We start from the raw sequence: 14,853 nt of genomic DNA on the forward strand, positions 1-14,853 counted from the left end.
ATACTCCCTTCTGCAAGAGCACTGATTATCATTTACTCTTCTGTGTCTCCACAAGCAGCGCGCTTCCTTCTCTCATTGGATTTCCAATCGTGTGTGCTTTTGCACTTGACTGACGCCCGAGGTGCCCTACAATAACTGTCTCTCACTGCTGACAAGCTTTATCCCTGACACACAGCAGGTGTCTAGCAAAAGTTTACCACTCTCTGTCCAAGCTTTGGACCCTAGAATAACAGTATACATTAGTGTCACAAAGGTTCACACCATGAAGCAGGCATGTATATGTTTAGGACTTCATTGTTAAGGACAGGAGATCTGTGGTCCAATGGACAGTTTATTTAAAACAAAGGTTAACAAAGTATAGAAAGAAAGAGGAGAGATAATAACAAATCTAACATAAAAGTAGGAAGCATCTCGATTTTTTTTAAAAAAGAAAATAAAAGGCAATGGAGGAAGCTATGTCTCATACATATACAAACTGCTGACCTCAACTAATTATTTACATCCTAACCTTACAAAATAGCATTTCAAGTCAGCATTTAAGCCAGTGTTATTAGTTTTTGTTACAAAAAAAATTAAAGCTACAAACTTCACATTTTAAATTGTACATCAGCAACAGCATTTAAGCCTTTTTTTTTTAAACCCAAGTTGGTTCCGAGTGCAAGCTGGTGAGTTTTTTGCCAAACACAAACAAGAACATGGATTCCAAAGACAATGAATACAATCTTGAGGAAACAAACATAGTGCTAAGAAAGCACAGGGTGCAGTGGGGAGTCTGGATTGGACAAGAACAACTGCCCCCCAAGTAAGGAGCTGCAATCTTTACAGGCAACATGGTATGTTGGAAAGGACACTGGGTAAGAACCAGAGGACCTGGATCTAGAGCCCGGCTCTCCTATATTACAGTGACATGGCCTCGAGCAACAGACTTTGCCTCTCTGAGCCTCTGTTTCTTCATCTGAAAGCCATCAAGTTTCTGTAGATAAAGGCTGTTTGGAATATCTATTTTTCTTAAGAGTGTGCTTTGGTAATTTGTATGCTTCCAAGAATTGGTCTATTTCACTGTTGAATGTATTAGCAGATTCTGTTATCAGCCTTTGAATAACTACAGGACCCATAGTGATATCATCTCTCTTATTTCTTTTCATCAGTACTGGGGATCAAACTCACAACCGCACGCTTGCAAGGCAGGCGCTTATGCTGCTGAGCTAAATTCCCAGCCCTTACTTCTCCATCTATTTTTTTTCTCTCATTTCTAATACCAAACTGGGCTATTGAATTTTACATGTTTTATATGCAAATTTATGGCATTTCATAGGTGCTCTCAAATGTTTGCTGGTTAGAATCTATAGTTTCAAAGAGACAAGTCTACAGGTTATGAATTGCTTCAGGATCTTGGACAACCGGTTCATTCTATATATCCTTCTATCCATCCACCCTTCTCCTTGAGCCAAATTTTCAATTCAATTGGTAGTTGGCCAAAGGAATAAAAAGAAATAAAAATAGAAATATGCTTCAAATTTACTATTGGGAGAGCAATTAAGATATTTTTAGAGACTATAGGATTTTTTAAAAGATGCAATAGGTGTGGGTCATCGTTTCTTGAAACTACAGAAAGCCTCAATGCTCTGAAGTTTGAAACATACAACCTTAAGCTCAATGAAACCTGAAATATCTTGAATTTAGCATTTAAGGAAAACAAGACAAGGACTTGCTCCTCTACCTTTCTGTCACTAGAAAACAAATATATCTTGCCAGGAAATTCATCTGATTCAAAACAATTTGACTTCTGGCTAAAGGGCTCTGTCTAGCTAGACTGATAAGTAATGCACTTGCTGGACCAGTATGTTGGGTTTACATATGCTTAAAACAAAATAACATCCAGACCAAGGTTCACAGCTCAAGAATATTTATGGGGGAAAACTGAGCTTTCCTTTACTTGAATCTTGCTTAGGAGAGAAGAAAGAGGCTTCTTCTTCTGGTCCCTTTGTTTAAAGAGAAAAGAGACTACGCAGAACTGTTAGCCTAGCAAGTGAAGTGGGGTATGCATGCTCAATGCTTGGTTTCTAAAACTTAGTTAGCTATCAGACCTATTAATTCAGCTATTTTCCAACCTAAAAATTCCACATGGAATTAGTCTATGCAAGAAAAGATGGTCACACTGGGGATATAGTTCAGTGACACAAGTGCCTGCCTGGCAAGCACAAGGTCCCAAATTCAATTCCCAGGACCAAAAACAACAACAACAACAACAAAGATGGTCATTTCATTTTAAACAGACTAGTGACTTTTTTCTGTCAGGAGTGTTCAACAGTTTTGACTTGCCCAGGCCACAATGAGTGAAGAGCCTTGGACCACATAAAAATATAAAATACAGCTAGGGATTTAGCTCAGCAGTACAGCGCCTCCCTGGCAAGCACAAGGTCCTGAGTTCAATTCCCGGTACAAAAAAAAAGTGAAAAAAAAAAATAGTTGGTGTATTAAGTAACAACAAAAAACTTTTTTAATCTGTTATGCCCGCTGGCTACAGGTTAGACATGGCTGCGTATGGCTGTGTACAGTAACGCTATGAATCCTGACTCTACCTCTTACTATATTGCCTTGGGAAAGAATATTTCTCTCCAAATCCATTTTCAAGCCTATTTTCAAAATGGAGATAAGATACTTACCTGCAGGACTATTATGAAATTTGAAGCCTACCAAGCCCAGGGCTTGGCATATAAGAGGTGGTCGATAAATGCTAGCTGCTATTTATTATGCCCTCTATTGTCCTCTATTTTCTTTATCAAACACATAGCTACTTCACTGGTTAATCTCTGAAGACCAACTACCTTTTGCATTTTTTAAAAACTGCTTTAATTGCAAAGAACAGAATCTGATCACAGAAGAACAACTATCCCTGCCTTTCCATTGATTCTCAGGTTTAGGGAGCAAAAGCAATTATGGAATCAAATTACAGTATTCTTTGTGTAACCTAGTCATGACTCCCCTATCTGAAGGGAGAGATATTAGAATAAAATAAAAACATACTTGTCTTTTCCAATTGTGTTCTCTGTTCCGTGTAACAAAGTATGGCTCTGAACCAAAGTTGTAGGAAGATAGCTTCATGCTATTTTCACGCAAAATCCTCTGTTGTGCTTCAGGCCCTAAATCTGCCTCCATGGGTGCTGGTCGGCTATTGTGCAGACACAGCAGAGCTCATAGACTCAGTGATATTTTTCTCTGGGGAATCTTTTCATAGCCAGGTCAACTAAAAAGTAGCAAGGCAAGAGCGGTTTCTATCAGCTGGGATCCCTGGGACAACCTAACCCAAATGGTTACAAATCTCTTTCCTCAGGAAAGGGGCTGCTCAGGTCAGTGTCCCAGGAGTGGAGCCCTGAGTTCCAAGCCCTGCCCCTACTATAACCCGGTTTGTGACATTGGCCATGTCACTTCCCTTCTCACAGGGTCAGACCAGATGATCATTATGGTCCCTTCTAACTCTGGCATTCTTTATGTCCAGACTGAGCATCCTAGAGTATTCACATTTATATTTCCAGACCTCTTAACAGTAAAAGAAAAAAGAAAACAGTCACATATTTAAATGTAGATTTTAAAAAGCAATGCCCTGTACCCGTTCCTAAGGAATGTGGAGCAGAATGCTACTTGTGTAATTTTTCACACGAACAAAGAGAGTTTCAAAATCCTTTTCTCCTGTGGACTGAACACAGTTCTGTGTTTGATGAGAGTTCCTGTTAACCCTGTCCCTCCACCAGATCACCTCTCCTCTTAAGGCACTGAGAAACATCTGTCAGGTGACATTAGGCAGTTGGGAGAGTGAAGATGGATGAAAGACACTGCAACAGTAAAGGTCAATTTGCAAAAAGAGTGCCAGGCTTCTCTTGGGACTCAAAAATCACACACAAATTCTCGAGGTGTTCTGGGCATCACTGTCAGCTCCAAAAGCCAGTGATGACCATGCACGGCTATACCATGTGGAAACCAAGCCTAATTTTTAAATGCAGCCCTACATGAGGGAGGTTGGCTCCTAGGATTCAGTGACCTGCAACAGGTTCCTGATGTCCTCAGCCCCCATGTTCCACAGTACCATAATCTTACAGAAAAGAGGTGAACTGTTCAAAACTGTACCTGTACAGAGATACCACCACACTGAGTGGGGAATCTATTTATAATTTATATATATATATATGTATATTTATATATTTTTAAAAAGTCTTCCAGAAAGAACAATCAAAAACTATTGGGAAAAGAAAAAAAAAACAACGTGAAACTTTCCCAGCTATCAACTAACAGTCTCTGTTTCTGGGGTTTAAAACTCTGAGTTAAAAGCGCCAACATAAATCTTTGAAATAATATACCTAATCCATGTAAATACACACATCAAGATGGCACAATGACCGTCAGTCAAGGTAGCCCTTCCCACTGGCGCACATTCCTGAGTTCACAAAGGTGTTGTGGAGAAATGACATAGCGTAAGTGCTGGCTGACAGACATGAGACGAGCAATCCAGAATTCACTAAAGTCCAGTGCTCCGTCTTGCTCAGAAATTTTGCTGTCGTCTCTTCTTAGCCTCAATGGCATCTAGGATTGGCTGCCGCTTGGACTGGTATTTCTGCCGAATCTCTTCAATCTCCTGCTCCATCATAGGGTCAAGAGCCACGAGCCTCTTCTGAAGGTCCTCCACTGTCCAACTCTTCAGCTAGAAGAGAAGTGAAATGCACAGTCACAAAAAAAGCACAGCCTGACAGCAGAAGAGCAGAGAAGCCTAGCCTTCCCGGGGGAAGGGAGACAGGAGGAAGATGCTGTCCACAGCCAAGCATGGGGTGGTGGTGGTTGGCGGGTGACAATCATTCTAATAAATGGCACAGCACAAAGCTGTTCTGAGACAGTTTATCTCTGGAAAAGTTCTAAGTACTAATGTTTTATTATTTAATGTAGCCTGACCAGGAACTCTGAATACCTCCATGTTCTCTATCCTTTAATAAAATACATGGTCACGTTACAGCACTAAAGTAACAGTAACTTACTGTATGCAGAGTAAGGACTGCCTCTTAGCTCATGAGAGGAGCACTACTAGATAGTACCTAGCTTTCCTTCCAGAGCTGTACCCCAGAAGATGGTACCAACTGAGAGTCAGATGCTCTCCTCTATCCCTGCCTTTCCACACCCTCAAGTCCTAGTATCATGTCCATTACCACTAATATCTACTGGAGCTAATTATATGTCGGACACCACTCTAAGTGCTATGTATAAATCACCCACATATGATGCTTATGCATGTGGACACAACTTTTGGGCAGTGGGAACTGGGGGGATGAGCTGGTTAGAAAAACCCTGAAACTTCTGAGATTAAGTTTCCATCAGGACTTTATACATAAATTGATAGTAACAGCACTTATATGTCTTTTATATGCCAGATGCTAAGTGATTTACATACATCGATTTGCTTAATTCTCATAACAAATGATACAAGTACATTATTAATCCTATGTTACAGATGAACAAGCCGAAGTGGAGGGTGGCTAAGTAACCTTCCCAATGTCTCGCAGCTAGTAAGTAGCAGTCAAGATTCAAACCCAAACAGGTATGGCTCCAGAGTCCATGCTCTTAACCAGCCCTGCAGAAGAACTAACAGAGACAAACCTCAGAACTCAGCCTGTATTTAACACATGGCTCTGCCTCTTGCTAATGTCATGAGACTGGCAAGTTTCCAATTTCTCAAGGCATTCTTAGCCACAGCAGCAAGACAACGATGTCTCATCTTGTCCATTATAAAAATTAAATGAGATCTGCTGCCATATGTGTGCAGCATGACCAGTCTTCACTGCCAGAGTTAGGAATGAATGCCAACATTATCCACAGCAGGTTGTGACACTTCATTCTGTAGCTCTTAAACAGTTTAAAAGGTACAGTGTTTCTAGAACTCAAAGGCCTATCCAAGTCTCACAAAAGCTCTGTTATGTCCACATTTATAAAACCATCATCTCCCTTAGCCCCTTTTGAGGCGTCAATGCTGAAGTGTTACAGAAAGTGGGTGGAGGAGGACCCCTCCTTTCCGCTTACCCTTCCTGAGGAGGTGGAGTATAAATGAGTACTGCAGTGGCTTCCCTAGAAATTCTGCAGCATGACCTGTCACCACAGGAATTTTCCTTGGCCACTCCAGGGAGGTTGTCTGAGAAGTGAACAAGCCCACAGGTTTAAGATGAAAGGTTCCTTGTAATGTGAGAATGGAAAGACTTGGGAGTAGGAGGAATGCTGGAAAGTTGAGCTGAAAAAAAATGCATATTTTTTTCCAGCCTGTGGCTTTATACCACCTTGGAGATTGATGTTTTTGGCCCAGGAGTACCCCAAAGAGTAGTCTTTAACTTTGTATGTAATTCCTTCTCCAAAAAGACAATACCCCAAACCTAAAACTGAGTGTTACTGGTAACTTAACTGTTAGGATCACAGGTCCTAAATCTGTGTATCCCTGAAGAGGTCTCAGTCTCCTACTCTGGAAAATAGACAATCCTAGTTTCTCACCTCTAAACCCTAATGAGACTTAGATGAGACCAAGGGTATGAGCTAATCCTTAGCTCAAAGCTTCATACAGTATACATTTGGGAAATAGTAACCATTCCATAAATAGTATTATCAATGGTATTACTGTTGCCATTATTAGTATTATTACTATTGATACTTTTAAACAGTGTTCAGTCTTCTATAAGGAAACTATTCCTGAAATAAGCTGAACAAAACAAATGAAAAAAAAAAGTCTATTTTGTCCTGATAATGCCTAAGGGCTGATACTTCCCCGCAATGCCCATCAACTTACAGTTTAACAAAATATTTTTCAACTATCCATTTATCAAATATTCACTGAACTCCTACTATGGGTCAGGCACTATTTGAGGCATATAAGATACTACAGTGAACCAAAACAAGCTTTTATTTTATGAAGGTGAGACAAATAATAAACAGAGTAAAGTAGCAAGTTATTCTCACATAAAAGGTGACATGTGCTTTGGAAAAAGAAAAGCAAAACTAGAATGAAGGAAGGCAAAGGCAACCTGAGACCGAGAAGTGCAGATTGGCTTCCTGCCCTCCCGTTAGGAGGAAAAAGTAAGTTGTTAAACTGCACTAACATTTCAACTTGCTCTGCAGCGCTGGGCAAGACCTTTTCCACTTGCCTGCTCTCCACCTGATTAGATGGGCTCAGAGGTCTTTCCAGACTCAGTGTTTCCCAATGCGTGATGTAGGGATCATCTGTATCAGAATCCTTTGTTAGAAAATACAGAGTCCCCAACACCAATCCAGAGTTACTTAACCAGATTCCTTGGGAGGTGTTCGTATTTTAAGAAATTATTCTTGTATTTCTTAAAAATTCTCAAATTTGAACAGCATGATTCTGCATCTTCTTTCATGCTTTTTCTGTTACCAAAATCCTCATAAAACTAATGTTGCTTGTCTCCAGTCCAAAGCTTCACCTAGGGTTATAATTTCTAAGCAGCTTTGTTGCCCATGATTCTAATCTAGGGTCAACAAGCACTCCTGCTTTATCTCAGCTACCTTCAGTTTAATTTATGGCTGCCGAAAGGCATTTAAGGCTTAAGTTACACCTGACCTATTTGAACACAGCCAACTAGGAACTGTTCAACATTTGGATATCGATTTTTCTGAAAAACTAGCTCAGACAATGGTTTTATGGCGCCAAGGGTAGCATTTCACCTTCCTGATCTTCGAGACATAAATAAATTTTAAATGGGTATCTTGCAGTAAAATAAGTGTATGTCTACAGTTATATTACTGTCAGTATCCTAGAGGAGCAAATTTTTAAACTAGCCATGTAAGTAGCATGAAGTGTTTTCACCAGCTAAGAGAGATTCACCATTTATTAAGCCTTAGGATTTAAATGTCTTTTACATACTGTGTTTCCCACATTTATATATCTAGACAGAATTCTCGGAACTCTAGACTCACACACCCAGATTAGATCTCAGTGGATGTCTGAGTCTGTGATAGCTCATGGAAATTTGCAACAATTTACATTCTAGACAAAAGTCTTAAGTAGTACCAACCCTCCTTCACCCCAAGACCTTTATACCTCCTCAGTTTTGACCTCAGAAATGTTCCTAATCTTTCCCATACTCTACCACACTGCTTGATCCAAACTTCAGCAAGCCTACTGACTCTATCTCTAAAATACTGGTCTTATTCAAACCCAGCCGTGATTTTGTTTCTGCCTTCATCCTTTTAATTCAAGTCACCATCCTCTTACTTACAGCAACAAACACACTTAAAAGCATATAAATAAATCACCTCATATCACCTTTATTATGTCTCTTTCTTCACACAAAATAAAGTCCAAATAACCAGGGGCTACAAAGGCACTTTATCCTGGCCCCCACTTCCCTTCCTATTTCACTACCCACTGCTCTCCTATTTTGGTCAGGGCCCTCTATCTGTGCTTTTTTTTTGGCCTTTTAAGACAGGCTGTTGCTATGCAAATCACGCTGGCCTTGAGCTCCCTTTGTAGCCCAGGCTGATCTGGAATGCACACCAATCCTCCTGCCTCAGCTTCTCAAGGGTTGGGACCATACTTTATTTCTGATCCTCAAACAGCCTACACTTTTCCCATCCTCAGTGGCCTACAGAATTGGTAATGCTTTTGCCTAGATGGCGCATGCTTCGTCATTTCTTACCCTTTACATTTTTAGCTCAGATGTCAGCTCCATAGAAGATATGAGATAGCCTTTTCTGACTATCTTTTCTAGAAAGGTCACCTCTCTATTTCCTTCAAAACAATCATCTCATAATTATTTGTTATTTCTTTTACTTGTTCTCTTACAGTTCTCTGAGGGAATGAATGACCTTATCTGTCTCATTCACCTTGCTACACATAATTCTGATTAAAGGGACAAATGAATAAAATACTTTACTTTTCAATAATGAAAGCCACTAAAGGCAAAAGAGCAGACTTAAACTGAGTACCAGCACATGCAACCAGGCTCTGGGCTCAGAGGACTAGGTACAGAATAAGAGAAAGGTTCTGTCCCCAGTGAGCTTTCAAACTTAAAAAGGTATTTCTTGCTCAATTATCTTTTAAAACCAAAGAAAATCTCTACTCACATTTAACGTTTGTTTGTACTGACTGATGAGAAGCAGGTACTCAATTTTGGGTTAACCACCTTTAAAAAGCATATCCAGTTTCATTTTTTTGTTAGACACAGAAGAACTACCATGAGAGAAACACCTTGGAAGGAATGAGATAAAAGAACAAGAGGCATGATCCTTTGGACAGAGTGAATGGCTACTTTAGACTCGTAGCTCATTACTGGATGTGGGTTACACTGAAGAATACAGACCACACAGGAAGAAGTCACATTTTATAAGGAGAAACTAAAACAAGCCTCTGAATCATTGATGTTTAGAATTTTCAGACCACTGGATCAGTACAAAAGGATAAGGTCTGAGTGAGACAGCACTGATGTTCTGCAGGGCACCCACTGACTGCTGTCTAGTAAACACCTGACTTCACTTGGCACTGCCTTTTATCCAGTCCAGTGATATCTGATGGCTCCTATGTGCAGATAAGGTTTCTCTTAAAAAATCTGACTTCTCAAATTTTTTTTTTTTGTTCAAAATTCAGCCTCACACTGTTTCAGTGGGGTACAATGCTGGATTCTACACCTACACATGGAGGGAATGTGTTAATTACTTTAGCATTTGCCATGTATTAGACATTGAACTAAATGTTTTACCTGCACTATCTCATTCAATCTATTTCTAAGGTAGGCGCTATGATTATCCTTCTTTTACATAGGAGGTTGATCAGAATAGGCAACTCATTTGCCTGAAGTGATACAATAAGTAACTGGAAAAGACAAGTAACTGGAAGAAATCTGAAGCATTCTGGAAATGTGCTTGTGTTAGGAAAAATGTAGAAGACTGAAAGAATTATGATCTTAACTGACATTAAATATGTCACATGGACCTTATGTTCAAAAATGTCTGCTGCCCTAGTCATGATGGATGACTTTAGGCAAATTGCCTGATCACCCTGGAATTTAGCTTCCTCATCTGTAAAAGGGATATGCTGCCTTCTTTTTAACACATCAAATGCTTCCTATATGAATGGCATGTTGCTGAGTTGCAGTGACTCAACTGAAGGTGGCTTAATATTCAAATCAATTCAGTCAACATTACTATCAGATCTACCAGACCCGGAATACAAAAACCAAAATATCTATCAGATACTTGGCTACCTTAGGGGCAAGAGTATTGGCTTTGAGTTTTGACCCTGGTAGCTGGGTACTATTGGGCAAATCATTTAGCGTGTGCCTCAGTTTCTTTGTTTTTAATACAGGATAACAGAATTTCTCCCACAAGGAAGTTGTATTAAAAAGTATTGGAAAATCATATATTATCATACTTGGTGTATACCAGAAAGTGGATACATAAGAGATGATAGAAAGTATAGTGAATGTTTAAATTTTTAAAACTTATTAGAGTAAAAGGCACACTGCCATTAATCTCCCTCAAAGTAGTCTCCCTCACTTTATGCACACTTACCCCATCATTCCTGCCACATTTTTTTGTTTTATTTTTTGTGTTTTGAGACAGGGTCTCACTATGCAGTTCAGGCTGCCCTTGAACTTGTGGTAATCATCCTTCCTCAGCCTCTTGGGTGCTGGGATTACAGACATGTACCACCATGCCCAAATTCTTGCCACTTTCTGAAGCAGTTCAAGAAGTCCTCTTTTGAGGGGCTGGGGATTTAGCTCAGTGGCATAAACACCTGCCTTGCAAGCAGGCAGTCATGAGTTTGATCCCTGGTACCAATAAAAAGGAAAAAGACCAAAGAAAAAAAAAAAGAAGAAGAAGTCCTCTTTTGTATCTTTAAGAAGATCATCAAAAATACAGTGAGTATTGCTGCTGAGTGCCATCTAACAGGTAATCTTGTAAAAACATCACAATGTGTCCTAATCCACCTTATTCAGCAGACATGGCACCATGCCATTCCTGGTTCTTCTCCAGAGTCAAGATGACAGGCAAACGTTTCTAACCCATTCAGGGTATTAAGGCAGGCATGACAGTACAACTAAAGACACTCACAGAAAAGAACTTCCAGAACTGTTTCAGAAGGTGGCAAAAACAATGGAATAAGTATGTTTGAAGTAAGAGTGTATTCTGAGAGGAATTAATAGCAAAGTGTCTTTTACTGTAATGAATTTTTAAAAATTTTAAATACACATCAGATTTTTAGATCACATCTGGTATCTGGGATCTATAATCTTAAATCCTCTGGAAAATGGAGGAAATAGGTAATATAAAAATACTAGATGCTGATCCTGTAAGATGACCTCACAATATGATGCAGGACACAGAACACATAAAAAGAACAATCTCTAATGATCTGTGTAGGAAACTCCAAATCAGATCAAGCTGGCTTGCTTCCTCTGGGTCAGACCATAGCAAAATTGTCAGTCTATCTGTAAGAATACAGAAAGATGATGGGAACTGATTTCTTCTCAGACTTAGAACTCTGAAATTCTGAAGCACATCATACCAATGTGAATGCACAATTGGCAGGAGACCAAGTGTGAAGCTCTGGCTGAGGCCTTCATCCCAAGAAAATGACACTGACAATGAGCCTATTTTTAATAAGCAAAGACAAGTTGAGCTAAACACAGGAGAATGTATAGCAGAGCTTCACCCTCTCTTGACAACAAGCTCCACAGTGAACAATCCTGGCTGGCTCACATCCGAGTATAGGGTTTAGACCTATTTCAAACGTCTGCTCCTCTGACACTAGAAACTTTCTTTTGCCTTACAAGTCTGTTGTGTAAATGATGTATTGAGGTGTACCTAAAAATCATGGGGATTATTTTTTGAAGCTTTTAAAGATAAACTTCAATTCCATACATAACACACTTGAATACTCACAGTTCTGCTCCCAGAATCACAAACAGTATTTCTCGAACACATCATCTCTTCTGGATGGGCAAGTCAGACTCTCATAGATGATGTTTTATTATAGTCATGAATAAGGAATGAATACACCTTGGGAATTTAGCAAGATGACAGGACAGTTCAACAGAAGCTTGAAATGCAAATGAAGGCATAACTCGACATTCCACCCCCTCAACAACAGCCACTAGAAAACTGTCAGAAAGTACAATACAGAAAACAGGTAAAGGTCTGTCAAAAGACAGTTATGGCCTTGATTTAGCTTCACGGAAGACACCTGTCCTGTCTTAATGTGAACTTGTCTCTATCCAGGAGAGGGAGAGGTGACTAATAAGATGACATTCTCAGGTGATGTGATAATCACTCACCAGGTGAGGAAAAAGATAACCAAGCAGAAAATTAAGGAAGCAGACAACCAAATCATAACTTGTATGGATTAATTAAATACCACACCAACAGTTTCAAAAGAACACGCTCCTTAAATCTGTGAGAATTTAAAAAACATTTCCTCTGATTCAAATTAGTCATGTCAAATGATGCTTCTGTCAGGTCCCAATAAAATCCTGCTGCTGCTCCAAAAAGGAAGAAAAGTAATAATACTATTATTGGTTAATAACTACTTCAACCCACTTTGAGTTTATGATCACTTCGAATAGACACAATATAATTCCTCTACTATTAAAATTCCAATCAAAGAAACTACGACTGTATCTACACAAAATTATTTGCCCAAGATTACAATGAACTATGGGAAACTAAGGCAGGAGAAATTCAAACCAAGTCTCTGAGAGTCCTTGCCTCAAAAGTTAAATATGTACATACATACATACATAGTAGGGATGCAGCTCAGTGTGAAGAATCTGGGTTTAAGCTCCCATACCACCAAAAATGAAAATAAAAAGAAGAAAGAGGAGGATGAAGATGAGGGGGGACAGGAAGGAAGAGGGAAAAGGGAAGGGGACAGAGGGAGGGGTATAAGGCGGCAGTGAAATACACATAATAAACTTGAACTCTGGCATTGATGTCTTAAAAGACTGCGCCTGAACAACCTGAAGACTGCCTCAAGGGACCCTCACAAGTGGAGAGGTCACTGAGACGTGTGTGTGTGTGTGTGTGTGTGTGTGTGTGTGTGTGTGTAAAGGACACGGCTGAGTAGAAGGAAGATTATTAGAGATGTACAGGGGGACTGGGAGAGAGGAGGGAAGAGGAAAGGAGGGTAAGAATAATCAAAGTATGCTACATGATATACCAAACCCCACTATTCTGTATTACCAATATGTAGTAATTTTTTACAAGGATATGATTTGATAAATAAAGAAAAGAAATACAAAAAAATGAAAAATGTTTTCTTTCAATAGTGGAGTTTAACTATAATATAAAGTTTATTACTAACATGTTATTTATGCTTAACTAAATCATTCTAAGATAAAATTAACTTGTGAAGTACTATTACTTACTAGAATTTTCTCCAACTCGGTTCTGAAAATTTACAGCTTACTATGAAAATAACAATGTACTTATTTGTATTCTGTGAATTTTATAATAACCTCTATCCAAAAACAATCAAAGTTTTGACTTTTTAAAATACAGATTTTTTTCCCCCTACCATTCTATTTTCACATCTTTTTTTCAATCAATGCATATCAGTTACACAGATTAGTGGAATTCATTTCGGCAGATTCATACATACACATAACACGCTTTGATCATTTTCAGTCTCTTTCACCCCCTTACTTGTCTCCCCTGCCCCCAGTTTCACCTAGGATAGGTTATCATCTTGACTCCACAGCAAGAACATGTAAGAAACTATCACAACCTTGAAGACAAAAGAATAATAGATCCTGCTATGGTTTGAATATCCCTCCCTCTAAAATTCAAATTGAAATTTAATTGTCATTGTGATAGTATTAATTGGTGGGATCTTATAAGAGGTGATTAGAATGGATTAATTCTGTTGTCATGGGATGGGCTTCCAGATAAAAGGGACCCGTGAGGTCGATTTTTCTCCATATTACCTATGCTCATTTGCCGTGACAAAATTATGAAGCAGCATAGAGAATGCCACCAGATGCTGGTGCCCTGCTCTTGGATTTCCCAGCCTCCAGAACTATGAACCAATGAATCTGCTCTTACAAATGAATCTGCTCTGCAAATTATCCAGTCTGTTGTATTGTTATAGAAGCAGAATATGAACTAAGAAAGAGATGCTAAAACTATGGCATGCATGCCGCAGCCAACTGTTTGTTATCACTGAAAGCTCTAAAAGGTTCACCATCACTAGACTAAGGCAATCCTCCAAGGTCTTGCACTGCTAAAACTTAGCATTACAACTTTAATCATAAAGTACCCACTCTGCCAAAACATGCAGAAGGCCTGGCATGGGTAAGGTGACAGAGAAATGTAAGATGTACAGAGGACAGTAGGATCCCTTAACACTAGATGTGGAGAGAAACGGAGTAGTTAAATTATGAAACAAGCTACAGCCTGAGACGTTACTATTAAGTGCCAATAAGAGCTACTGTTACTGTCTATGCTGGACACTGTACTCAGCACACTTACATGGAATATCACGTCCATTTTACAGAGCTAGACACTGAAGCTCAGAGAGATGAAAGAATTTGTCTGTGGTCCCACAGCCTGAAGTGGATAAGCAAGGCCTTAAGCCCTAGTGCTTCATTCTGCAAAACCCAGCCCACTCTCTTAAGGAAATGTGACATAAGAACAGAGAGAAGAAAGAATCCTTGTGGTCAAAGTCTCTGAGAGAAGGACATTACCTATACATTTAGTCACAGAAAGTCTAAATGTTAAGAATTTTTAAAAAATAAAATGCAAATTTTGTCATTTCCAGTAATTATCACACTTGAGAGACAGAATAAAATTGGGTTAAACAAATGAAAAAACGTAGGA

At 39.3% G+C, this 14,853-nt stretch overlaps 1 protein-coding gene across 3 annotated transcripts in view; it reads right to left on the reverse strand.

Moving 5' to 3' along the window:
* Window positions 1-313: 313 nt before the first annotated feature.
* Window positions 314-14,853, reverse strand: part of Stk4 (serine/threonine kinase 4) — a 103,965-nt gene continuing 89,425 nt past the window's right edge. For 2 of the 3 annotated variants that reach the window (XM_003467679.5, XM_063248279.1), the window contains exon 11: window positions 314-4,696. In XM_003467679.5, the coding sequence (XP_003467727.1) occupies window positions 4,538-4,696 (159 nt within the window). In that variant the 3' untranslated portion in view covers window positions 314-4,537. The remainder of the gene's footprint in view (window positions 4,697-14,853) is intronic. The other variant, XM_063248280.1, reaches the window with a different exon arrangement.

The sequence above is a fragment of the Cavia porcellus genome, unplaced genomic scaffold, assembly GCF_034190915.1.
Source record: "Cavia porcellus strain 051 isolate PalLab524CR breed Dunkin Hartley unplaced genomic scaffold, mCavPor4.1 scaffold_5, whole genome shotgun sequence".
Lineage (NCBI taxonomy): Eukaryota > Metazoa > Chordata > Mammalia > Rodentia > Caviidae > Cavia > Cavia porcellus.